Source organism: Harpia harpyja, chromosome 14 (genome assembly GCF_026419915.1).
Source record: "Harpia harpyja isolate bHarHar1 chromosome 14, bHarHar1 primary haplotype, whole genome shotgun sequence".
Classification (NCBI taxonomy): Eukaryota; Metazoa; Chordata; class Aves; order Accipitriformes; family Accipitridae; genus Harpia; species Harpia harpyja.
This window is the reverse complement of record NC_068953.1, coordinates 36,258,657-36,284,583: the sequence shown is the minus strand read 5'-3', so window position 1 is coordinate 36,284,583 and position 25,927 is coordinate 36,258,657. Positions and strand designations below refer to the sequence as shown.

Here is a 25,927-nt window from a genome sequence, read left to right as displayed (position 1 = left end):
GGAGCTGTCCTGGGGGGAATGCAAGGAAGAACTGCAGAATCCAGGATGGAATATCCTTCCAGCAGTCACCTCGGGTCTGTAGCCAGACTCCCTACCTAAGTGACAAGGGAAGCCTTATCTCCCAGCAAAATGATGAGTTCCCCTCCCAACTTTATTACTGTTCCATACCACAAGGAGCTTTTAATTTTTTTTGATTGATTGTCCTTTTTTATTGCTCAAGTGCTGTGTGGCATATTGCTGGCTTTTGTCATTGTAGTCTGTTTTGAAAGACTGACTTTTATACTGCTTCAGACTTCCACAGCTAGAAGAATTGCAGCAAATGGCCAAGCAGTATACTATGTAGTGAATATTGGTCCCAGTAAACTTGAGGAAAAAAATGGCTTCCATCTAGAGACTTTAGAAATCGTGAATCATACTTTCCTAAAGCGTTAAACTTCAGAAATACCAGTACAGTAGATCAGGCTGGTTATTGCACTTGCGAGTGCAGAGTGCACTTTCCAAAGAGTCGCATGGGAGCCTGGATTGCCTGGTAGTGCAGAAGAGAGTGCCTGACCCTCTGGCTATTGGAGATTAAGCAGATTAGCAGGACCTGCAGAAGGCTGTAAACAGGTGGGAGTCACAGAAGATAACTGATTGGCAACCTTGAAAGGTGTAGCTCAGTAAAAAGTTCCCACAGGTCATCACATTAGTCCCTGTGCTGGGTAGTCAGCTAGTGTGGATGCAGTAGGCGCAGCGTATGTGGCATAGGAAAAGCTGGAAATTCAGACAGAGACCAAGCAGGGAAAATAGTATTCTTAAAGGTGACTTTTAGCAAAGGTTAAACGTAAACAAAATCGGATATTAGAGTGGCATATATTGTGCAGCCTTGCTAACCATCGGCTTATACGGTGTAGAGGTTGCTTCAGTTCAGCAGAGGAAAGGGTTTAAGAAGCTCTAGCCTCTCATTTTCAGCAGGCTTTTACATTGAGAGCAGACGGTACCATTGGCCAGCGCTTTCTGGCGTGCTAACCCTGAATCCTGTCACCACGCTCCGTAACAGGGGCTCTACCTCTGAAATGTATCAGGGTCTTGAATTTGGCTGGTAGCACAAAAACCAACTTCATTAATTCATCATGAAATAGCATTTCAGAAACATATTTGCTGTGTCTCTTACCTGTGTATAGTTCCAGTCTTCAGATGGTTATTCTCATGTTTACTGTGTAGGGCCAAAAATAAGCTAAGCTAAGTGGGTGCATCTTCTTTGGAATTTATTTAAGCTAAGTACAGGCAAAATCAATAAATTTGTATGAATATCTATAACTTTTGAGAGTAAGCAAAAATTTTTAATGAAATATAGAAAATATTAATGTGAGTTACCCGCTCTGGATAAAAAAAAAAAAAAAATTAAAAATGTGGCTTATATGAATTTGATAGGTCTCAATTCAGAAAAAGAAAACCACAAGCAAATATTAATGGAACCTAGGCACATCTCTGAAGTTAAGCAGGTGCTTAAATGCTTGGCTGTACAGAAATGCGATGATTTAATTAGGATCTGGTTACGTTTGACAGGCATATCTGACTTTCAAGCTAGAGAGAGAGAGCAACAAGAAAAGCTAATTCTAAGTAAATATGTCTGGATTCCAGTATGTGGTGGGAGGAAAAGCAAGCTTTCTGCACTGGATTTCAGTAAGGAGTTTCTATCTCATATTAGAGCATTTTGTAAGATGAGTATTCCAGGCCTGCAAAACTCCCTGGGATCATTAAGCCAAGTGACTGTTCAGTCAAGAGAAGTCTTTTTCCACCGTAAAGAAGTCATGGGCAAGGTTTTCATTTGTTTTCTTCATTGTTCATCTGCTAAGTCAAGTGCTGGACTTCACTTTCTCTACCAGTTGACAGTGAAACAAGGAATAAGTGCTCTGCTAGGGGTTTGTTTGGGGTTTTTTTTCCAGTAAGGGGTGACTCATGATTTTTTTTTTTTTTCCTCCAGAGTACATAATATAGTGTATCAGGTTTAGTAGCTGCATTAGTACAATGAGCTGAAATCATTAAATTGATTCCACATGTGATAAATACCAGATTAAAACAATCAGCAGCCCTTGTATATACCTTCCTATCTTTAATGTTAATAACGTCATAGTAGTAAAATGTTGAAAAGATAATGAAATAATAATTCCATGGAAGCTATTTGAGTATCTGCACTGTTAGTTTGGCAAGAGTTCACTAATTATCCTTGGTGTTTTTAGAACTGGTAAAGGCAGCAAAGTGTGAAATGAAAAATGAAAAGTCCCAAAAACTTTTCTTCTGCCTGTTCATGCAAGTGTACAGTGGCCATTAAAAAGAAGTCAAGAGTTCTGTTGTTCTGCCCTGGATCAGAAATACCAATTGTTGTTATTTTAGTACAGTTACGATTGATTTTAAGTACTTTTCTGATTATAGAATTTACGGTAGAAAAACATATATTTCTGTAATAACCACTCCAGTTAATTTAAAATTCAAACAGGAATCACAAACTCGAAAGGCACCCTCTTGCTTACAGGCTTGTAGCTGGTAGTTAAGTTTAGAATCATCCAAATGCTTCAGTGATTTTTTCCTCAAAACAATGTCTGAATGTATGCTTAATTGTCACATATTTGGCTGACTTTTAAAAATTCCTCCTGTCTTTAAGGGCATTAAGACATTTCTACCAGTATTTTGAAAGGTTTTCAATGTCGTCTTTACTGGTGAACTGAAAAAAAATGCAAACTATTACTTTGTTGATCTTGTTTTTAAACTGAGCTGCATTATCAGCTGAGAGTGTGCTCTGAAGGTATTGTTAAAAGTGCTTTGAAAACTTGTAAATCCCTGTAATTTATGTTCCTGTGGTCTCAACTGCTTCTTTCTGTCCTTCTGGTTTTAATTTGAATGCAGTCTTGTCTGGGTGTGTACCTGTAAAATTGTGTTTTTCCAAGTACAATTTACAGTCGTGACCCTAAGTTTTACAGTGTTCTAACCTTATAGGAGCTTCCTCCTATGCCAAAAAGCCAACTTTGGGTCAAACAGCTCTTTCATATTATAATTGTCTAATCAAGGTTACTTGGAACAGATCCGATTTTGGCATTTTTTAGTTTATCACAAAGATTTTATAAGAATATCAAGTAAATTGGAAAGGTTCCTTTGCAGGAGACCAGTAATAGCATTGCCTTTTTTCTTCAGATGTACACAGTTGTAAACTTAGCCTGCTTCATGACAACAGTCCCATTTATCTAAACAATTCTCCTTTTAGAGTCGATGGCACTGATAGAAACTGAGATAAGAAATACATATGGGAGGATCTTTCTGAGTCTCTACTTACTGAAACTCCTTGCTGTGCAGCTTACAATCACCTTTTCTTTTTGGTGCCTGAGAATGCGTGGCAGACATCTACCATGAAACAGAGTCCTCTCTAATTGCCAGAGAGCACTCTAGTAAAAGATGATCGAGCTTCAGGAGGGTTTTTACAGTCCTGGTGATCTCTTTCTTGATTCCCCCCCCCCCCCCCAAAAACATGCTTACTGTGTGTAAATGGCAGGGGTTGTGGTTTTTTGTTTCATAGCTCTAACTTACAATAGTCCCTTCGCTATAATTCTTTGTCTTTTGAATGAAGGTATTAAATTATCTATTTTATTGTAACCTGCAGATTAATCCCCTTCTCATTTACTTACTGTCTTTTTGGGTGATACAGGAAAAAAGAAGTTTCACAGCCTTATATTCTTTGTGTTCCTCTGCAGTAAAAATAATACTTGCACACTGAAACAGAAGTTATTTGGACTAAATGTTATAAGCTTTATTTTTAGTATTTAATCCTCAGCCGTGCTCATTTTTTTTAGCATGACTTCAGCACCCTTGGTGGTTAACAGGAAGAGAAGAACAGATAGATCACATGTTTTAATTTTGTTATGTTTGTATTTTCAGATCATTGTACAATCTGGCCGTCACCCCACAGTGCTGCAAAAACTATGCCAGTTGCCTTTCCAGTATTTCAGTGATCCTCGTTTAATCAAAGTGCTCTTCCCTTCGCTAATAGCTGCTTGTTACAATAACCCTCAGAACAAAATCATCCTGGAGCAGGAGATGAGTTGTGTTTTACTCGCCACGTTCATTCAGGTAGCTACTGCAGTAACGTAACAGTGGTGTGCAAGATAACTGCAACGGTTTTTCTTGCCTTTGCTGTGTATATGGAGATCATTTGACTTAAGTAAAACACGTAAACAGCATTGAAGTACTTTAAGATTCTCTGCAGCTCTTTTCAAACCACAGATTATGCCTGTACTTGAGGCATCTTATAACACTAAAAGGTTACCAAGTAGTTCAGGTTCTCGCTATCACATGCAGAAACCTGTTTTCATTAAAGTTATTGGACGTGCTAGGAAGAGTGGATGTAGATCCTGCTATTACAAGACAATTCTTAAAATACTTATTTTTAAAACACTACTGCACATACAGCATATCTGAAATCGGTATATTAATGTGTTTACATACAAATGTACAGCTGTACACTGCATACAATAGATTTACAGAGAGAACTGAAGTGTATATATTTTATGCAGAAAATACACCGAACACATGTTACCCGTCTAATCTTGCAATCTGTGTTTTTGACAGTAAGCCACTGAGGTTATTACGAATACTGTTTTGAATAAGGATTTACAGCATTTTTGTTCCCTTTGTCTAAATTTATATGCTGTGCTTTATGTATCAGATTTTATACATGCCTCATGTTTTCCATACATTTTATTGACTGTTTCCAATGAATAAATGTAGTTTTCATAAACACTCTAGTATTAAAAAATAATGTGCTTTTAGGAGTCTAGTAACTCTGTATCAGTCACCTGAAAGTTACTGTTGTTGATACAGAAATGTTAGTCGAACTCTTTTTCCTAATGCTTTACAGCTAGTCCAAGGGTAGGCCACACGGATTTGGGAAAGAAAGCACAAGAACTAAATATTTACTAAAAGTCTTCGCATAACATCAAACTTCTGAGTGCGACTACTGTTTATCCTTTTAATACTAAAATAATTGCATAGCAGTTTAAAAAAAAAAAGTTTGGAACTTAGTATTAAAGAATTTGCCATGTAGTAATGAACTTCTGGTTAAATACAAAGCTATAATTCATCTTTGACTTTCGCATAGTGAAACTACAGATTTCAGTGTAGAAGTTGCAGTGGCAAAAAATAACTTAAGCATTACAAGTAAGTGCAGCAAGTTTAGTTTGTTTTTTTCAGCCCAAAACCGTAAGAGTGGAGGAGAGTGTTCCCTATATGAATAATTAAGGTTATTTACCTTGATTTCTGTGCTATAGGAGAGACAATGGCATTTAAATCCCCAGTAGCTACACCAAAGCTTAAGTATATCTACAAGAGTCAACGTTATTAATTTGATCTCCAATTAGAGGTATATCTCAGATGCCAAGTCCACATACTATTCTCACAGGCTTTTAAAAAAGGTGTTATATTAAAATATGTAAGATCCTTATGTGCTGTAAAGTGTCGTGTCTTTGCTGACTTCACTGGTACTTTAGCATTTTACCCATTTTAAAATCTAATCCCAAATGCTGCGCACACACAGGATACTGAAAGGAAGTGAGGAAGCGAGGAATGCTTGGATACCCACACACACAGAAGAGACTTGCCTCTCCACTTTCATTTCAACTCGCTGCTTGTCAAGCAAGTCTCTCATTTGCTTCAGTGGAAGGTTTGGGAAAGACTGTAAAATATTTCCCTGTGACTAGAAAATGAGATTCTTCCTGTGCCAGGGAATGCAAAAAAAAGTCCCATTTACGTAAAAGTTTGGTGGTGTGTACGAATATAACACTTAAATACAGTGTGTTAAATGTGTGCAGCATAAATCAAAGGAAAATGATTGCTGGATTTTACAATGACCCACGTTATACCTCCCTACCAACAGATTTATTTCCATCATCTGAAGATTGCATCATCCTTTTTATTTTTGTTAGTTCTGTTTAGATGTGCTGAATAATTAAAAAACATTTAGGAGTATCCATTATTTGCTAACTTCTATCTCTTATGTCAGATAATACCATCTCTGCTCAGTGAGTACTTGAACAAAAGATAGGGTCTAAAAGCCCTCTTTGTACTGGGGCAGCTGACTTGCTTACTCCTACGTTGTTCGGAGCAAAGTCGGTGCCCTTCCTGACTCCAGAGGATGCAGCATCCTGTCCGACAGCAGCAGGGATCGCACATCGCGCTGGGCACTGAGATTAACTGCACCTCAGCTGGTTACGCAGCTGGCTGCAGTGTTGGCCAGAGTTAATCACCTCTCTGGAAGAACTTCACTTACTCTCGGGAGATCAGGACCTCAGGCTCCTGGGTCACAGCTGGTGAAATTGGGATAATTCAAGAATTTTGTAAAAGCGTTATTTGGAGTCAGGAGTGTGAATCTAAAACTCCATCTGTTTTAAAGAAACACAGCTATAGTACAGTTCCCTTAAATTAAAAGTCATGATAATAACTATTTCCTAAGAAGACACGAAAACCTTGTTTTTTCTGTTGTGTATTAAAAGTTTTTTGGTTTTGTTTTGGTTTGGTTTTTTTTTTCAAAAAGTGTAAATAAATGTATAAAAATCCAGTATATATTATAGAATTTAAGTGCTGGCAGTATTCTGTTATGATATGTAGCAAACAAGCCAGAGTTTGTTAATTTACAGATTTCATAAAATACTGGTATTTTTGAGTGACCGTGAAGACTTCAAAATGTTGTTTTAATTCCTCAGATGTAAGATCTGAAAATCTGATGCCTTTTTTTTTTTTTTTCTTTCCCGCTGTAGGATTTTGCACAGAGTTCAAGCCAAATGGATAATCAGTTATCTCAGCAGAGGGGTATGTCTCCGGTGAAATGTAACCGAGTAGCAATTGGGTCACAAAATGTGCTGATATTATATTTTACTGTGATTTAATTTTTTTAATCTGTATTACAATGAAGGAAATACAGTAAATGGCAACATGATTTTACAATTTGGGGAGGGGCTCCCTAGCTTATGTTCTGAAACATACAGGTCTTCCAGTCTGCTACTCATCGTGTCAGGAATTCAGAGTGTTAACCTTTATTAAATGCTACGTGGTATCATGTCTTAAAATGTGATACTGTACGTGCACATATTTAATTAGCTGTCACAAAGGCTACCTTCAAAAGTTTTAGGTTGCAGAAGCCACGCAGCCATGCCAATACACCCAGGGTGCCAAAAATCAGTAAAATACTGTCCTGTAATTATTCTGTAAAGTTTCTCAGGTTGCAGAAGAGCTGCGATTTTTTTTTTCCCCTCAGTTGTTGTAAATATCATGTAAAATACAGTTAACCTCTTTAGGCTAAACATTTGGAAGATTCTTAGCTAAGATGGCTATTACTTGTTAAACACATCTGAAATTCAAGTGTTCGGTGGGAATCTGGTCTTGAGTCACCCATATTTTGCCTAAAGTACGTTGCTCGGCCAGTCATTTCTCTCTAATAGCAAGCAGAAATCCACCACCATTTTGCTGAATGTTTGGCAGAAGACAAGCAGTTCTAGGTCTAAAACATAAGCTTTGTGTTTAAAAATAAATTATAAAATTAACATAATTTTATGGAGATTTTTACGGTCAACATTATACCTCTTAGTCTGAAGCAGCCTCGTGCAGTGTCTGCAGCACAAACTTTCCAGGATTGTGTTTCCATGAGAATCTGCTCGAGAAACATCTAAAATCCAAGTGGAAAACTGCTTTTTATTTTCACTATTCAAACTGGATGAACTTTTAAACAAAGATGACTATGTGGTGACATGTGAGTGTAATTTCTAAACACTCCCCAGTTGCGAAAAAGCTGACTTAATAATAGTATAAGCAGGATTATTTTTATCCATTGTATCTCTTGAATGTGAAAGATGGTGTCCCCAAAAAACCAAATGGGAACAATAACGCTGCTGGGAATAGAACTTGAAAGCGCAAACTTCATTGTTGGGTGCTGTGCTGCAACACGCTGCTCGAAGGGTCGGACCCTGCAAACCTGTGCACGCATGTGTAGTCCTGTTCACGTCACCAGCAGTACTCGTAGGAGTAAAAGCTGTGTTTGTAATCGTGCTGTGAGGTTTGGGGAGTCAGGGAGCAAAACTCCTCCACAGCCTGTGGTGGAAAAAGAAGCTGCTGAGCAGAGAGCGCGCCGTTGAGGCTGCCCAAACTTGAACGAGGCTGAACTGCTCCCCGGTGGGTCCAAGAACATAAAACATGTAAAGATGTATAATGTTCCGATGCATAAAGCGGAGCGCCTGATCCAAAAGCTTAAAAATCTAAGCCTTGGCTCATCAGAGCCCTCTACCCCCCTTTTTAAAGCCAAACCTCAATGGCTGGAGCTCCACAGAAGTGTCATCCCATGCTTTGAGAAGTTTTTGGTAGGGGGAGGGGAGTAAAGGACTTGAAGTATCTCGAATTGGCTGCACATTCGTTATTCTTGTTTTATTGCCATCTTATCTTCAGAGGGAATAACTTGGTAATTTTATGTTCTATCTTCAACAGAAAAATTTTTCAATTCTCAAGATTATCTTGAGCTGTCCAACAGATTCCCCCGCCAGTCCTGGGAAGAAGCTCGACAGTTCTTCTTGAAAAAATAAGTGTTGTGTTTGGTTTTAAAATCCCTGACATCGTCACGCTGACCAGTTTCTGCTGACTACCTTCTTTAAAAGGCTATTCCGAAAAGTTTTTGATACTCTAAATACTTACGTTGTAGATACATAATTTGCACTATTTGTATCATAAGTACTGTAGATACTTTCAAGTTCTGTTTTGTAATTTTGACAATTTCAGTTTGTTTCATTCACATATCCTGTGTCATGATTTGGGTATTTTCTACCCTGTGATGTGGTGGTACTTGGACTGCAGAACTGCTGAAATAAGATTGCAAACAGAGAAAATGTGTTCTATATATCTTGTAATAAAATAACTTATTCTGTCTGTAGTGTGACTTCTGCGTTTACAAATGTTGGTGTCCTTGAATTACCATAAGCAACGCAAGGCTTGGAGAGAAGAAAAAGAAAAAAGACCCCTGTGATGTCTTTCCAGTTAATCAAAAGTCTAAAGAATTTGTCACATTTGGCTCTGAGGAAAGTTCTCTTACAATTTTTTGGTGATTTGGGATAAATCACATGACGCAGACTTTTTAAACCACACACATTTTTAACGTTTCAATAAGACTTCAATAATGGTTGTTTAAACCTCGTGATGTTCTCTGAACGGTGAAGGTTCCGCGAAGCAAAATTAAAAGGTGAAAAACGGCAGCGTGTCTCGGTTAAGATTTATTTCCCGCGCCTCTCGCCGAGAGCGCTCCTCGCAGCTGTGAGGGGCTGTGGTGTGTGAGGGGCAGTGTGTGAGGGGGGGGCGCGGGACGCCACTTCCTCAGGGAAGGCGCCGGCGGGGCCGCGCCGATCCCGGGCCGCGGGTGGCTCACGGCCGCGGGGACCGGGACCGGGACCGTCCCCTCTCTCCGCGGCCCCCTCGCCGGCCCCAGCGGCCAGGCCGGGCCCGGCCCGCACCTGAGCCGGCGGCGGCGATCCCGACCCGCCGCGGCCTGAGGAGGAGGGGAGTGAGGGGGACGCGGGTCCCCCGGCCGCCCCTCCACACACACCGGAGGCGATTTTAAGGGCCCGGGCGGCCCCGCTCCCGGGTGACGGAAACGGCTTGCTTCAGTCTAGGCCCGGGAGAACGCGGGGAGCTGAAACCCGACCCGGCCGGAGCCAGGTAACGGCGGGGGGGGGGGCCCGCGGCGGGGTTGGGGGGGGCGGCGGAGCGGGAGACCCCCTTCCCACCTGTCCCCGGGCCGGGGGGGGTCGCCCGGCCCGGCGGCAGCAGAGGAGCCCCTGGCTGAGGCGGCCCCTTCTCCCCTCCCGCCGGCGCGTCACCCCGGGCTGCTCCGTGCGCCCCGACGGCAACTGCGGATCGGCCGCGCGGGCCAGCTCCCCCGGGGGGGGGGCCCGGTCCCCTCACACCCGCCTCCTCATCCCCTCGGGGGTGGTGGAGCCGGCGCCGCGCTGCCCGTCGTCCCCTTGCGGCCCGGGAGGCTCGGGCAGGGCCCAGCCCCGCCGCCGCGCTCCGCTCCCCGAGGGTGTGGGCGCGATTGCGCGGGCATGGGGCTGCGGGGGCTGCTCGCCGCGGTTTAAGGCTGCCCGGGCCTGCGGTGCCGCCGGGAGCCGGCCCTGAGCGCATTCCCGCCCGGGTAACGGGGAAGGAGCGGGAGCCGGGGCGGCCCCCGCCGCGCTCCTTCCCAGGTGATGCCAAAGGCAGATAAGGAGCCGCCGCCTTCGTCTAGACGCGGGGATGAATACACGCGAGGGGACGGCTGGCCTCGCCGCCCCCGGGGAGGAGGCGAGGCGGCCCCGCACCGCGGCAGGTGCGGGCACGACCCGGCCGGGCCCCGGGGGCTGCTCCGAAAGGGAAACCTGCGCTCCGCCTCCCCGGCTATAAATAAGCGGCCCCGGTCGGGAAAGCCGATTAGCGCGGTGCGGGGGGAGGCCGTCCCGACCCGCACCCCAGCCCGCACCCCCACCCGATCCGCTCCGCGACCCGACCCGGCCGGCAGCGCGGCTCCGCGCACGGGGGGCCCCTCCACCTCCTTTTTTTTCGTTTCAATCCTTGCCTTTTCTTTTTTCTCTTTTTTTTATTAAGTCCAAAATATTTAATCCCACTATTCAACCGCTGATTCTGACAATAAATAACAATAACTTACTTTTGTTCGTTAAAGGCTCAAACAATCCGTCCTCCGTCCATTGATAACTTAACAGTATTAGTACTGGTTTTCCCGTTAAAAAGTCTCGTTTCCGTGTCCCGTTTTTCCAGCGATCGTGCGGGGCCGGGCGCCGCGGCCCGGGAGAGGCATCGGCGTGAGATGAGGCTGGACGGCGCGGCTCGGCGGAGGGAGGGCCAGGCCGGCTCCGCGGCCGCGGGAAGGCGCGCACGCCGGGGGAGTCTCTCCCCCTGTTTTGTATTCTCTTTTTTTTTTTTCTTTCCTTTTCCCTTCCAAAAAGGGAAGAAAAGCCGTCCCCGGCACAAGCGGCGGGCGAGGCAGCCTGTCACCGTGCCGGGCTCCAGCGGGCAAATCCGCGTTTCTTTGGGGAAAAGAAACATCGAAATCCGCAGGGAAAAAAAACCCAAAACAACGAAATAACCAGGGCGGGGGCTCTCTCTCCGGTCTGGTGAAGGCGGCGAGGATCCCGGTGCTTTTTTGGCCGTCAGTAACATATTTTTTGTTTGTTTTTAAATAAGAATAATTAAAAAACAAAGGCGTTTGTCCGGCGCTCTGGGAGCGGCCCGGGGCCGGGTGTCTCATGCAGGGAGCGCAGGCATGCGGAAGTCCCGCGGCGGCGGGCGGCCGGCCGGGCCGCCTCACGTCTCGGCCGGGCTGGGCACCATGCTGTTGGGGGTGTCGGGGAGCTGGGAAGACAGCGAAGTCACGTCGCTGCCGGAGGAGGTGCCCAAGGAGCCGGACTCGGAGAAGGAGACCTGGGGGGGGGGGGAGCAGCGGCGGTGAGGGCCCGGCGCGGTCGGCCCCCGTCCCGTCCCCCTCCCGCAGCGCCGGGGCCTGCCCGCGACCCGACGGGGGGGGCCGGGCCCGGCCCGGCCCGGCCCGGCCCGCTCCGGTCCGGCGCGGTGAGGGGCGGCTCACCAGCTGCTGGAAGGCGGCGGGTTGCTCCAGGTCGCTCTGCAGGGCGAACTCGCTGAGCGCCTTCCAGGGCGGCTGGTAGGTCTGGACCTCCACGGCGCTGCCCTGCACGGCACTCTCGTGGCGGATGGGGCTGCCGGCCACCAGCGGCGTCCCGGTGAGGCCCTGCAGGCTCTGCGGGCACACGGGCCTTCAGCGCGGCTGCCGCCCGAGCCCGACCACCCCACCAGCCCCCGCCACCACCACCTCCTCCCTCCCTGGCGGGGCGGGCGGGCGGGCGCTCACCGTCTTGTCGCTGTGCTGCTGCTGCTGGAGCTGCTTCATGAGGATGGACTTCTTCTTGTCCTTGCAGCGCTTGTTCTGGAACCAGACGCGGATGACGCGGGGGCTGAGCCCCGTCATCTCCACCAGCTGCTCCTTCATCAGGGCGTCGGGGCGCGGGTTGGCGGCGTAGCAGGTCCGCAGCGTGTGCAGCTGCTTCTCGTTCAGCACCGTCCTCACGCGGGTGGTCTTCTCCGCCGCCTTGTGCGCCGGCGGCCGCGGGGCGGGCGGCCGCCCGGGCACCGGCTCTGCGGCGGGCGGGGAGGGCGCTCACCGTCAGCGCCGCCCGCCCGCCCACAGCAACCCCCCCCACCCCCCCACTTCCCCGCCGCCCGCCCCGAGAGGGGGAAGCCGGTACCTGCCAGGTGGGCGGCGGGCGGTGGCAGCGCCGGGCTGCGCGGGCCGCGGGCGGCGGCGGCGGAGCCGTCGGGGGTCGGCCCGTGGTCGGCGCGGCAGAGCAGGTCGCGCTCCCGCAGGCAGAACTGGTCGCCGGGCAGGAGCTGGCGGCCGCAGGCGGCGCAGCGGAAGCACTCCAGGTGGTAGACGTGGTCGCGGGCGCGCATCACCAGGTCGCTGCTGCTGAAGGCCGCCCGGCACTGGGCGCACTTGATGCCGAAGAGCCTGCGGGGAGGCGACGCGCCGTCAGGGTCCGCGGCCGCGCCGTCGGGGCGGCTCCGGCGGCCGAGAGTCAGGTCGTCGTTTGGGGAAAATTCGGGGGGCGGGAGGGAGGGCTTAAGGGGCTTTTGTGCTTTTTCGGGGTTTGGTTATTTGGGTTTTGGTTTTGGTTTTTTGGGTTTTTTTTTAACGAGCGTCGGCGCATTCGGGGTCACCTGCTGTAATCCCGCTTGCAGTAGGCCTTGCCGTCGCGCAGGAAGCATGTGCAGGTCTCGTCCAGGGGCTGCCCGCACTCGGCGCACTTGAGGCAGGCGACGTGCCACTCCAGATCCGGCGACACCCGCAGCAGGAAGGGGTCCTGGATGCGGCCCCCGCAGCCCGCGCACAGGGCCAGCCCCGGCCGCCCTGCCGGGAGCGAGCGGGACACAGTCAGGGGCAGCGACGTGCAAGAGCAGAAGCGCCAGGAATTAGGGAAAACCACTTTAAAAAAAAAACAACTTTTTTTCCTTTTTACTTATTCTTTTTTTTTTTTCAAAATAGGAAGAAAGAAGAAATAAAGACAGAAACACAGAGAGAAGGAAAGGACGGAAACACGAAAGGAGAGAAATAAATACAGCCAGAAACTAAAAAAAAACCCAAAACCACAAAAACCCAGAAACTTGATTGAGGGAAATAAATGCAGAAAGACCAAGACATAAAAGTAGAATTTCGGAAAAGGAAATAAAAGCAGAAACACAGAAACACTAAAACAGAAGCTGAGGAAAAAGTTAAAGGAAGAAAAAGAAATAAAAACGGAATGACGGAAAGAGAAACAAAACCCGCGAAAACCCAGAAAGACACAGTTAAAATGGGAACACGGACAAATGAAAACAGCAAGAGACAAGGAATCAGAGAGACGGAAAGAGCAATAAACCCAAACAAAAACAGAAGAACAGAAAGAGAAAGAAATAAATGAAAACGGAAAGAGAAATTTTAAAAAAAAGGAAGACAAACCGAAACACGGAAAGAGAGAAAGAAAGAAAAACGGTAACGCGGGCAGGGAAAGAGGGAAGGAAAGAAAGACAACGCAGAGGCAAGGAGAGAAACAAATGGAAACGGCAGAAAGACACGAGATCGGCAGCGCCGAGAGCCGAAAGGACAGGCATTCGGTAAGAAAAGGAGCCGGCGGGGCCGGGGAGCGCCGGGCACCAACGGGAATAGCGGCGCCGGAGATGCCACGGGCCGAGCCCGCAGCCTCCCGCGCCCGCCGCGGTGCCGCAGCCCTTCCCGGCGCTGTCACCGCGCCCGCGGGTCCGGGGCGGCGCGGCACGGCACGGCGGCCGCCAGCCCGCCCGACGGCAGTCGGCGGCGGGGAGCTCGGCGTCCCGCAGAGTCCCGCCGCTCCATCCCTCCCTCCCTCCCTCCCTCCCGCCCCGGCGCCGCGTTGCGCTGCGCTGCGCTCACTTACTCTTGGAGGGCTCCCCCATGGCGCCCGGGAGCGGCCGCGGGAGGAGGATGTCCACCATGCGGGCGGCCCCCCTGCGCACCGGCCGCGATGCGGGATGCGGGATGCGGCGCCGCCGCTCCACCACTACCCGCGCCGCGCGGGGCGGGGGCCGCGCCCGCCCCCCCGGGCCCGCCCCGCCGGGCCGCGCCGTGATGTCAGCGCGCACCGGCCGCCGGAGGGGCGGGGGGGGGGGGGGCGGCGCTGACCTCACCGCGCGGCCCCCAGAGGCGATTGGCGGCCGCGGGGAGGGCGCCCGCGGATTGGCCGTGGTGAACAATGGGCGCGCGGCGGGGCGCGGAGCGGGGCGCGGGGCGCGGAGCGGACTCGCCACGCCGCCCCGCGTGGAAGCCCGGCTTGGTGTGACCCGACGCCGGCTCGGACGGGGCGGGTAGCCCTGAGCGCCGCGGGAGAAGCTCCTCCGCGGGGGCGGTGGGTGCGCGACTCAGCGCCCTGCGCCCCGGGAGGCCGCGGCACCCACCCGGCAGCCGCGGCCGCCCGCGGGACCCTCCGACCGCCTGGCCGGCCGCCCCGGCCCTCTACGCGGAGGGGACGGCGGCATCGGCAGCCCGAGGAGATGGAGATTCATTTTAGCTTTTTTTCCCCGCCCTCTGTTTTGCCTGTTATTTCCCTTGACTTTTACTTCGCCTCTTATTTTCTCCTTCTTTTGTTTCCCTTTTTTCTGTTCTTTCCCCTCTCCTTCGCCTTTTATTTCGTTGTCCCTTTTCCCTGCGTTTCGGCGTGCCGCAGGCAGGTGCCCGCGGACGGACGCGGCGGGACAGTCGCCGGCGCTGCGCGGAGGCGCATCCCCGCGGCAGACGAGAAGGGGACTCCGCGGGGGACGCCGGCTCGAAGCTGCGCGCCCGCGGAGCCATTCCCCGGTGGTCGGGGGGCGGTGCGCGGGACGGCCGCCCCGACGGACCCGAACGGGACCGCCGGCATCGTCGGGGCAGCCGTCGCGGGCAGCAGCTGCATGATGAGTCGAAATTAGAGGAAAAAATAGTATTTTACCGCGTTTTCATGCACCTGATCCCATGCCGCGTCTGCAGCTGAACCTCTCCTGTTGCTTTTTTATCCCTTGTATTAATTCTTCCTCCCTCTCTCCCCCCCAGTCTCCAAGGGCTTCCTGTGCATTAGCAGAAAAATAGGGAGAGTGCTTCAGCGGCCTTTGACTCAGTTTTAAATTCCCAAAGACTTTGCAGCACAGCGGCACGAGTAGCTCAAAAGGTCCGTGAAAGCTTATACGTGCTGGAATTGAGATTGCTGCTGTCGTGGGGCTTCAGTCCTGCCCCTCCCCTCCATGCAATCACCTTCTTAATTTTACACACGGAATTTGACAGGCATGGACCAACCTGTACGGCTTGGGAAGGACATGGTGACTTTAAATTTTGGCTCAGGAAGGGCAGGCTGTGCTCATTTTGCTCGGAGGAGTGAGGCAGGATGGGTTTTCCAGCTGAAGCACTTGTTTTTTGTAGGAGTTGGGCACCCTGTAGGTACGAAACCCCAGAAGCTGCTGCGCCTTTGAGGACCCCAAATGTCGAAAGCAAACACTTAAATTTGCACAAGAGTCGAGGGGAGAAGCAGGATGGCGTTTGGGGTGCCCACTTCAGCAGGGGCATGTGTTGCCATGGGATTTTGGCATCCCTGCCTGCCCCTGCATGTGCGACAGTGCAGAGGTGCGGTGTGGCAATGACGTCCTTGGGGCAGGGCGAGCCCCCGTGTCCCCGGCCTGCATGGCAGTGGCAGGGTGGCCGTGGCGCCTGTCGGGGTTTGTGGTCCGACCGCTGCCTGCCGTGAGCGTGGCTCGTTTGCCAGCGACAGAGATGAGCTGGGAGGTGAGCGATGCGAAGGGCATTGGAAAAGTTTGGCTGGCTCTTCAAAGCGGGGTGACCTCGTGGGATGGGTGACAGGAACCTCCACAGTGCTGCCATGGCCGTGGGGCAGCACGGGGTGTCCTGCCCATGCCTGGCAGGAAAGGGGGTGCAGAAGGATGACTTCAGTCTGAGCCGGAATCCACGGAGTCCTGAGTGAGTCAGTATCTGCATGTGTTAACAATAAAATGCAAAAATAAAATGTCAGAGTGATAGGAGAATGAGACACGTCTAAGAATACAGCAGCTTGGCAGGGATGCTCTATGTTGCATCACCCTTTTCTCACTCGAGGGCAGGGTCCTCCCTGCTCTCCCAAACCTCCCATCAGCTTAGGAATAGGAAAGGTTACAGCTGAGCCAGCCAAACTTTTCCAAACCGGCGCAACGCTGTGCTGCAGGCACACTTGTGTGAGTACAGAGCGGTGTGTTGACACCAAGCAGGTATGGTGGGACTGGACTGGGTTTGTGACCGGGCAGGTAGGAATGGGGTGGGCAGCGCTGCATGGGCAGCTTAGTAGAAAACCCCAAAAAAGGACTTGCCAGGGAAATGCCGAAAGCCCTGAACCTCCTCTAGGTGATGTATGAAAAACTTTAAAATGACAACAGGTAATGCCAAGAGGCATAAAACCAGCCCGATACCACCACATTTTACAAACAGGTTAATTGTTGGTTCATCTGAGGTGGGGGTAAGGGAAAGCACATCATAAAACCTTAGAATAATTCAGGTCAGGAGCAACCTCTGGAAAAACCGCTTTCAGGTCGCTTGGAACTGCTGGAAGCATTTGCTAGTCAAAACCAAATGCAGTCTCTCCTGACACACCGATTACTCCCTGCTCTCCTTCACCCAGCGTCCAGAGTTTCCAATCGCTTTCGGGGTAATTCCGGTCGGGTTTGGTGCGAGAGCTGGCAGGGACTGCCTGGCCGCGGAGTGAGGCTGGCTGACAGCGCTTCCCACTCTCTACGGAGCAACTCTCTGGTTTTTGCTCCCAAATAGAAATACAAGTTCCCTCTAGAAAGGGGAAACGGTAACAATTTTTTTGTTTGCAGCAGATTGCAAAGGCAGTAAATGCTGATTCTTTCAGAGCCAGCCATGGATTAAGTCCATTATAAAATTAAAACAGATGGAACACAATTTCACTTACATTACAAAAAGGACAGGAACCATCTGCAATAAGATTTAGCATTGCAAAGCTATTGTTATCATGTTACCATTAAAACCTTTGATGAAGCGTTTTCTTTTCTTTCATAAACTTGTTCACATGAAACAAATGTTTTATTTATCCATCTTCCTAAGATAATCATATTTTATTTAAAAAGATGACAACTCTCAAAAAACCAGCTCTTAGTTAGAACATATGAAAATAAAGAAATGTTGTAAAAGTCCAACATCAAATCGTTGGGGGCTTCAGTGGTGAGCCGGTAGGAAAAGGAGAAAAGTCCCTGTCCATTTTTCCTTTAAAAAACATTTCCTTGTGTTTTGGGACAATGTCTGATACTGAAAATAGATAATTAATGAGATAATGGGATACTGCATGTCACCTCCTGTCCAATGGGATTATCTGATGGCTAATTATGGACAGATTGTGATTAATGTGATTATGGATTGGATATTAATCTGATTCTGGATTGATCTAGTTATGTTTTAGTCTGCTCCAAATGGTTAATTGGATCTGAGATAATAGAAATGCAGCTTGCACCAGATTTTGCCACATCAGTTGATGAAGTATCTTTTGATCTGGGTGGGTTGCGAACAATAAATTATTTACAGCTGTTGAGAAAATGACTCTTCCTTAGAATGTAGTCATTCATTTTATTTTTGAGAGCCTTTGAAAACAAAATCAATATCCTTTTTAAAAGGAGATGTTGACAAAAGAAAGGCACGTACATAACTCACAAACAAATGTGACGAAATTAAACAGTGGTTAACCCGGTGGCCTAATGTCTGGTGATGCATTTGAATTGCTATGTGGAGCTTTGGGCTCAATTCTTCTGAGACCAGCAGGGGTTGGGAGCATTGCAGGGGAAGAGGGCCCAGCTCTGGGGAAAGTGGTATTGCACAAGAGCTACTGCCAGCCCTGCTATTGATTAAGAATCAGCCATGGTAAAATGGCAAAGGGACCCCTTGCCATTTTTCCCCCCTCCGGATAAGAAGGATTCAGAAAGTTCATGGGCGTAGAAAGGACTTATTGGCCCATCTTGTCTGGTCTCCTTCATACCAGACCATGCAATTGGACCCATTATTATTATTTTTTCCCCTCGCAGTGAGCCTGTTAATTTATGGTTGACCTCAGTCATGTCTCCCAGAGATGCATCTGGTCTTGATGTAGCCTGCCAGTGTGGGAGAGGCTGCCCCACTCCCTGCGAAGCCATCCTGCTTGTTAACTACTTTCACTGAAATGGCAAATTAAGTGTATATTTTAGGTTCAACCCCTAGGCACTGGATCTCATTATGCCATTATCTGCGGGATTAAAGGCAACGGGTAAGTTGTAGCATCTTAGACTTCGTGACAGGGCAAGCGGGAGGTGCATTAGCCTTCATCACCGGCTGGCATAAGCAGCAGGTAACTTCACCAGAAGGTGCTCCTCTCTCACAGGCTTTGCAATAAAAGTATCAAAAATGAAGCAGGTCCCAAACCACTGAAAACAGAGGCCTATTGCAGCTGTTGCGCTTAGCACTGAAGTGTTATTCACTGAGCTGAAACTGAAGGAAAAAAGGAAAAAGCAACTTTCCCTGAAGTGCTTGCAGGCATGGAAAGGGCTGTTCCCCTGGGGTGATTTCACGCGCTGGCTGTCCCTGCCTATGCAGGAACGGCTTGGGCTGGCACGAGCGGGAATACAGTGGCATCTGGATTCCTCTCCAGCAGCGTAATGGGCAGAAAAAGCAGCTACCTGTTTAAAAAATAATGCTGCTGTTAACCCGGCAGAGAATTTTACACGCATCTCCCATTAGCGACAAGGCGAGCTGCGCACCGGAGAAGGGCGGCAGGTCGCCGAACGCCCATCACAGGTGTCTGCTCTGGGAGGGGAGCAGACCTCTCCCCGCTTCCCTTGTCCGCACAAACCACCGCCACTCCTGGACAGGACAAGCTGCCTTCTAAGGTAACCTGAGCCTTTGCTTCCAGGAGGTTAAGAAAGTCCCTTTTTGCCTGTGACCTCAGCAGAAGGGGCTTCTTTAACTCCTCTGGTGATCTCTTTCTCTAGGAACATGCAGCAAATGTGATGTCATGTTGCTCCCTGACTCCCTCATTACTTGATCAGCACATGCAAATGATCAGCAAGTGAGAGTTTATAAGAAAGGGAAAACAGCTGCCTGTGGTGGTTTTGTAGGCTCAGTGTCAGTAGAAGGGTTGTTCCTGCTACGGGGTGGTTTTGGGGAGCTCTGTCCTCCACTTTGGAAATGGGGCTCACGGCATTGTCCCCTTCCAGAGGGCTGCTGTAAGGCCTCATGAAAGACTAGCTGCTGATCTGAGACACACAGGTGAGTGGTTGTAAGATGATCTGGGCAGAGCATTAAGCACACCTGTGGTGGTGTTTTACTATAAAGGAACTCAAATGTCAGATATGTTGAGATGTGTTTTTGTGCCAGTGAGGATGAGGAGCGGAGAGCAGGACCCTGGGGAGATGGGGGTCCATGTCGTGCAGAGGGTCCCCATGTTCATGGCTGCTGGGACGGGGTGAGTGCAGGGGGACGGGCAGTGTTCTGGGGTGGCTGAACCACTTGGTTCACGCGAGCTTGCAGCGCTTGGGCGCAAAACAGTTCGGCAGCAGAGATCTCTGCTGCTGCTGCTTCCGAGGTGGGTTTTTGTCCCGTCCTTCCTTGCTGCCGCCCATCCGGTGCTGGGCTGCGGGTCCTCCCCTTTGGCTCGGAGAGCCCCGCTGAGCCGTAAGCAGGTTGCAGTTGCTTTAACGTTATTGGATTTTGACAGATTAGGAGGCGAATCCTTTCGTGTGTTGGGGAAGCTTCCCAAATGAAGCTCTTTTAATTTATCTGAGTCAGCTATCCCCAGGGTGATTGCAGGAGTAGTAAGTAAGGATGACCTGTGACAGAGGGGATCGTCATAGCAGTAATAAAAAAATTCCTGTCCTCCACTAAATCCCTTAGTCATGAGGCTGTATTAGCTGTATTCCATACGTTTTAATTAGGAATTATGTATTTTAAGGGAACCAATCCGATTCTAGTGGAGACATGATTACATATTTGTAATGGTTCTCATTTCGTTTGGCTTTTGTAGAAATAACCAATACAGGTACCTGCTCTTGCTTGCAACCATATTTGTAAAAGTTTGAGTAATCTGTGTTAATGATTTTTTTTTTTTCTTCCCCCTCTCCCCCTCCCAACAGTGTGAAAAAATGTAATTCCCTTTCCAATGCAGAAATTGGGTCAGCAGATCCTAATGAAATAATCCTGGATAACAATGCACCATACAATGATCTGCTTCCACTAATTAATGATTAATTTTTCTTTCAAAATACAGAGTACTATCCTCTGCCTGCAGTGGACAGTGACTCTACCGTCAGTGGCACCTGTTTGTTGCATGTTTTACCATTTTTATTATTGTCATGCCCTAGGCGGGAAGGTCAAATAGAAGAAAGCTTTTTGCCACAGTTCAGCTAATATGGATCATGCTGATATAATTCCTACCTAATTACAGTTATAAGCTCCTAAAACACTGGCCATAAGTGATAAAGACTTCCTTTGTGCTTCAGGGTATAATCCGCATCAAGCCAGTTTCAGTAAGGATTATGTGCATCTGAAGTGTTAGTGAGGTTTTGAATCAAAATTATAAACAGAAAACATAATAAAAAGCCTGTCATGTCTCTGGATTGGCGACACTACACCTTGAAATCTGACCTAAAGGGTGGTGATATCAGTTGCTCATGAAAATACAATGTATGCTATTAAGCCAGGTACATAGTGAAAGGATCAATTTATTGTGAGCTATGATGCAATTAGGTCAGTTTTGATAGTAGCTCACATTTTTGTTTTAGTCTGAGGTATTAAAAAACAAACTGGGATGAGATGGGTTTGTCTGTTTGCGGGCTTTGGGGTTTTTAGGTGTACATGTGTTGTTTCTTTTTATTAAGGATTTTATCCCCATGAGATGTGCATGTTGGAAGCTCAGTTTTGGAGCTTAAAATAGGATTACAAAATTGTGTGCCACGCTTTTAATGAGTAAAACACCTTAATTAACAAGATATAATGGCCAAATTAAGGATGCCCAGGATGTTCTTATTTTGTATCCTTATTTTGCTTTTGTTGTTCCTTCTGTTGGATTACCTAGGGTGCAGGTAGGGATTTCTACACTGTATAAAACTTCACATCTCTAAAGAGTTATGCTGCACCTTAACCATCTCTCAAACTGGTGGTAAAGAGCAGCTTCAATTATTTATCCTCTTCTCAAACCCATCTCAGGGACTTGTGACTTCAGCAAAAATCCTCCTTCCCCTCATCTTCAAGAAAACAATTTTTTTTTCCTTTTACCCGGTCATTTGCTCAATTCAGGAGATGCAACAGGCAGCCCCAAGTATGAGCCTCTGTATCAGAAATAGTGTGGCCAGCAGGAGCAGGGAGGTGATTGTTCCCCTGTACTCGGCACTGGTGAGGCCGCACCTCGAGTGCTGTGTTCAGTTTTGGGCCCCTCACTACAGGAAAGACATGGAGGTGCTGGAGCGTGTCCAGAGAAGGGCAACCAAGTTGGTGAGGGGCCTGGAGCACAAGTCTTAGGAGGAGCGGCTGAGGGATCTGGGGCTGTTTAGTCTAGAAAAGAGGAGGCTGAGGGGAGACCTTATCGCTCTCTACAACTACCTGAAGGGGGGTTGTAGTGAGGTGGGTGTTGGTCTCTTCTGTCAGGTGGCTGGAGATAGGACGAGAGGAAATGGCCTCAAGTTGCGGCAAGGGAGATTTAGGTTGGATATTAGGAAAAATTTCTTTACTGAGAGGGTTGTCAGACACTGGAATAGGCTGCCCAGGGAAGCGGTTGAGTCACCATCCCTGGAGGTATTCAAAAAGCACGCAGGCAAGGTACTCCAGAACATGGTTTAGTGGGCATGGATGATGGTTGGACTCGATGATCTTGAAGGTCTTTTCCAGCCTAAATGATTCTATGATTCTAAATACTCATTCTGTTCTCTTCATTTTTTGGGACTGGCTGAAGGGTGGAGCCAGGCCTGGGCAGAAGTTAGACCAGCCCTGGAGCTACTTTAATGCATATAATCAGGCACAGGCCCTGAAGGAGGTTTGCCACCTCCTTCAGCTCTTCTCTCTGCAGCCGTCCCTCGGGGCTTGGGGAGCTTAGGTAGTGCTTTGAGGCCAGGAAGCTGGAATGTGCAGTACAGCTGCTTTTCTTATATTATAGAAGCATTTGAGACAAAGTAAATTGTCCCTTCAGATGCTTGCATTGGTGGACCTGGTTAGCTTTTGCTGTAAAGCAGTAGTACTTTTTGGCGTCTGATGTGAAAATCATGTGGCAGAAGAAATTTTAAAGGAGATCCTGTGCCAAGGCTGTGGCAAAGCTGAAGAGCCCTTTTGATCAATTTGCCTTTTGCTTTTCTACGGGGCACCTCAGAAATGCAGAACGAATCACTGACATGCTGCAGATCACTGCTTATTCTAGGAAGAATGGTCCAGTGGCCATAATTGTTCAAGGTTTGCTTGGTTGTTGGTTGTTTTTTTTTTTTTTTCTCTCTAAACCACTTCAGGATGGGAAGGAAGAAACTGCATTTGTGGCTCACTATCTAGTGATTTCTGGAATGGGAAGTCAGTCAGGAACATCTCAAATCCACGTGTGCTCGTGGCTCCTGGGCTGGCAGACAGGTTAGTCCAGTGTGGTGGCTCCTGCCAGCTTCTCCAGGACACCAGGTTTTCAGAGCGTGACAGCACATATTTTAGCAGTGAATTTGGCCTGAAACTTTGCTTCATTGATTTTTAAATTCCTCTTCTTGCTACCTGGAAAAAAAATCTGGAGGCATGGAAAAAACAGGGAGTCCCAGCCTGGCCCCTGGCACACCCTGGTGCCGTGGAAGGGGCAGGCACAAAATGTCTTGCCTTGGTTCTGAGACATCATAATAATAATAATTAAAAAAAAAAATCTATAAAATATGCAGAGCAAATGAGCTATTCTCCAATGCCGTTGCAGGGCCGAGTGCAGGGGTAGGGGTGAGGCAGTTGTAAATCTGTCCTGGTGAGGGTACGCCGCCCTGGGCTGGTGTTACCTGACTGGACTGTGAAGCTGTCAGACTGGACAGCTGGCGGGTTGTGACATTTGGGAAGCACCATGATGTCTGGCCTCTCCTGTGCACCACACGCTCCTTCCCCATGTTACCTCCTTTGCTCTCGCTGCGTGTCTAATGCCGTGGGGAGCTGGGGGGGGGGATCTGGCAACTTGTGGGCAGCCCTGGACGTGTCCCCAGGGTTGGGGCTGGGAGCCTGCCCGTGCCGGCCGTGGCCTCCCAGACTTCTGCTGGTTCCACAGCCGCAAATGAAGACTTTCCCCTGCCTTTTCTTCGCAAGGCACGTTTTTATTGGCTTGGGGATAGGATCTGGTCTGGAGCATAGGCGTTTGCGTGCCTAACTCCACTTCCTGTTGTTTTCTTCTCTTTAAAGGGCTTTAACTCCTCGCGGAAACAGTGCGGGAGGGGGGGGGGGGGGGGGGGAGGAAAAGGGAGAAGGCTCGCGCGCGCCCTGCCAGCCGTCCCGCACCCGCCGCTCCAACTGCCGCCGCGCGCGCCACTACTCCCCCCCCAGCTCCCGCCGCGAGGGAGGGGGGGGGGCGCTTTCTGCCGCTACCCATTGGCCCGCCGCTCCGGCCAATGAGGCGGCGGGGCGGGGGGCCGGGGCTCTCGCGAGAGCGGCGCGGGGCCGGGACGGTGGAACCATGTTGCGGGCGGTCGCGGCGCAGCGCCTGCGGCGGGCGGTGAGTGCGGGGCGGGCGGGAAGCGCGCGGCGCCGCTTCGGCCGCGGCCGGTGGTGGTGGGGGTGTGCGTGCGCGTGCTCCGGCGTGGCGACCGGCCGCGGGGTGCTGAGGGGTCCGTTGCCTTCCCTCCGCCCCGGCCGTGTGGGCCCGTGCCCAGTGGGGCAGAGGTGGGGCGGGGCCGACCTCCGCCGTCGGCCCGCCCGGCGGTGGTGGCCGATGGGGGTGTCCGGGGGGGGGGGGGCGAGCAGCAGGCGCCGCCGGGGCCGAAGTCCTCCGCTGGACTCTGCTTCTCTCCCGCAGCGTGGCTGTTAACAGTAAAGTTTCTGAGTGGATGCCGGGTGTTCAAGAAGCCTTCCCCAGTGCGCAGTGCAGGCGAGAGTTGAGGATTGTTGTCCTCTGTGAAGAGCTAACGTAGCCATAAGGGAGGTCTTAAATTTCTCGGAGTGCTCGCTCTCATCCACCCTCGTACAGGACTGGGTGAGGAACGGGGGTACTTTCCTTACGGCTGAAGAGACTCTTGCAGTTGGTTATTGCAAACTCTGACAACGTTAGAAAGACGTATGTGGCTCAAGGAGAGGCTTTCTGGGGTTTTGAGAGGTTAATACAGTGTTTCTCAGTCACACGAACACAGCTGTGCAGAACTGTGATTGCTTTAACTGTCACAACCTGCAGACAAAGCTAATGTGAAACACTTGTTGCTTTTCCATATTGACCTTCATATTGTGCAGCTGGGAGGACTGCTGGGCTTTTGGAGGCCGTTTGCTGCTTGATGTGTCATGGTGGCTATGTTACCAAATTTAACGACTAGGTGAGCTCAAGGTTAATGGAGTAGATGATTCATGAAATGTCCCTGAATATCTGTTGGATCTCGCAGCGTGCACTACAAGACATTCCCTCCACTAGAACTGTGTGTAAGTAGCCCTTCTAAAAGAGCTTTAAATCTCGCAAGTTTCATTTTGAGCTCTCCAAGGCTTTACAGGTATTGCAGTTCTGTACAGCTCTAAAATAGGAATTACGGACATATTAATCGGTTTCAGGTATTAAGAATGGCTTAAAAAAAGAGCAAAGGTAGACCAGGACGTACATGATTTAGTTAATCTAAAAATTATAACTGTTGTAATCATTGATGTCTTTCAGTTATTGTTAGGCTGTAGGCTTTGCAAAGCAAAGGTCTTGATCTCTAGAACTCCTAGAACGTACGGTACAGCTATGTAAATTATACTTTCATGATCACTGCACAGTTCAGTTTCATGTTCTGGAAACATGCGGTCAGCTCCTTGTTTTTCAGCCATATCCATCTAAACTCATAAATTTATGAAATAAAGCCAATAGAACATTGTGTGCATCTTCAGTGTGTGGGTAACAATGTAGTCTGCAAAAGAGGCACAGCAAACTGCAGTTCAGCACTGCTGACGCTCGTGCAGTTCAAGAATGAATAAAGTCTAGAGAAAAACAGGATGCGAGAGACCTGTAAAGTATGAGCAACGAGGAAAGGTTGGAGTTGCATAACTTAACGATGGGAGGTCTGAGGAGGAATACGAGACTGCAAATACACAAAAAATTGGTGCAGAGGTGGGAATAAGCCATTTCACCAGGCCATGGATGATAAAATAATAACAGTTGGCTTAAATTGCAAGAAAGCTATTTAAGATAGCTACAAAGAGTTAAGATGGACATTAAGAAATCCTTTCTAGTTCAAAGGATAGTAAGTTTTTGGAATAGCTTGCCTAGGAGTCTTCATCAACAATAAGCTAGATGATATGTTGGAAATGAGAGGTACGGTGGCTTAGCATCTGATGGAGGAGAGCTTTGTATGAGCTCTTGAAGTCCCTACCAAACTTGTAATGATAGGAAATTGTGATCATCAGGATTGTCTTGCGGACTTAGTTAAGGGGTATTTTGAGGTCACACATTCCTACCTTTATAAAACAACAAACAGATAATGTATTCCCTCAGCATTCTCTGTTTATCGTTTTTATCAGATAAGCAAGTGTCTGCCTTTTTGCCTATTCACAGTGTTGGGTTTTTTTCTTTTTTTCTTCTTACATGACATTACACAGCAGTTCGGGGGCCAAGCTGATTGTAGGTGG

The 25,927-nt window shown here is 48.9% G+C and overlaps 4 protein-coding genes across 12 annotated transcripts in view; 2 read left to right on the top strand and 2 right to left on the bottom strand.

Moving 5' to 3' along the window:
• Positions 1-9,257, top strand: part of SCAPER (S-phase cyclin A associated protein in the ER) — a 171,174-nt gene extending 161,917 nt beyond the window's left edge. For all 8 annotated transcript variants that reach the window (XM_052807636.1, XM_052807632.1, XM_052807630.1 and 5 more), the window contains 3 exons: positions 3,910-4,101; positions 6,783-6,834; positions 8,500-9,257. In XM_052807636.1, the coding sequence (XP_052663596.1) occupies positions 3,910-4,101; positions 6,783-6,834; positions 8,500-8,594 (339 nt within the window). In that variant the 3' untranslated portion in view covers positions 8,595-9,257. The remainder of the gene's footprint in view (positions 1-3,909; positions 4,102-6,782; positions 6,835-8,499) is intronic.
• The window catches only part of FBXO22 (F-box protein 22), a 183,062-nt gene continuing 161,104 nt past the window's right edge, over positions 3,970-25,927 (bottom strand). Inside the window, exon 8 of the transcript XR_008238223.1 lies at positions 3,970-3,985. The gene's annotated coding sequence lies outside the window, so the exon portion shown is untranslated. The remainder of the gene's footprint in view (positions 3,986-25,927) is intronic.
• ISL2 (ISL LIM homeobox 2) lies at positions 10,975-14,190 on the bottom strand. The gene is made up of 6 exons (XM_052807647.1): positions 14,019-14,190; positions 12,787-12,976; positions 12,315-12,577; positions 11,921-12,204; positions 11,639-11,809; positions 10,975-11,475 (listed from the first exon to the last, which is right to left on the bottom strand). The coding sequence occupies exons 1-6, from the start codon at positions 14,074-14,076 to the stop codon at positions 11,359-11,361; spliced, it is 1,083 nt and encodes a 360-aa protein (XP_052663607.1). The 5' UTR covers positions 14,077-14,190; the 3' UTR covers positions 10,975-11,358.
• The window catches only part of ETFA (electron transfer flavoprotein subunit alpha), a 44,076-nt gene continuing 31,393 nt past the window's right edge, over positions 13,245-25,927 (top strand). The window contains exon 1 of one of the 2 annotated variants that reach the window (XM_052807648.1): positions 13,245-13,719. In XM_052807648.1, the coding sequence (XP_052663608.1) occupies positions 13,660-13,719 (60 nt within the window). In that variant the 5' untranslated portion in view covers positions 13,245-13,659. Of the gene's footprint in view, positions 13,720-23,728; positions 23,838-25,927 lie in introns of those variants that run through there. The other variant, XM_052807649.1, reaches the window with a different exon arrangement.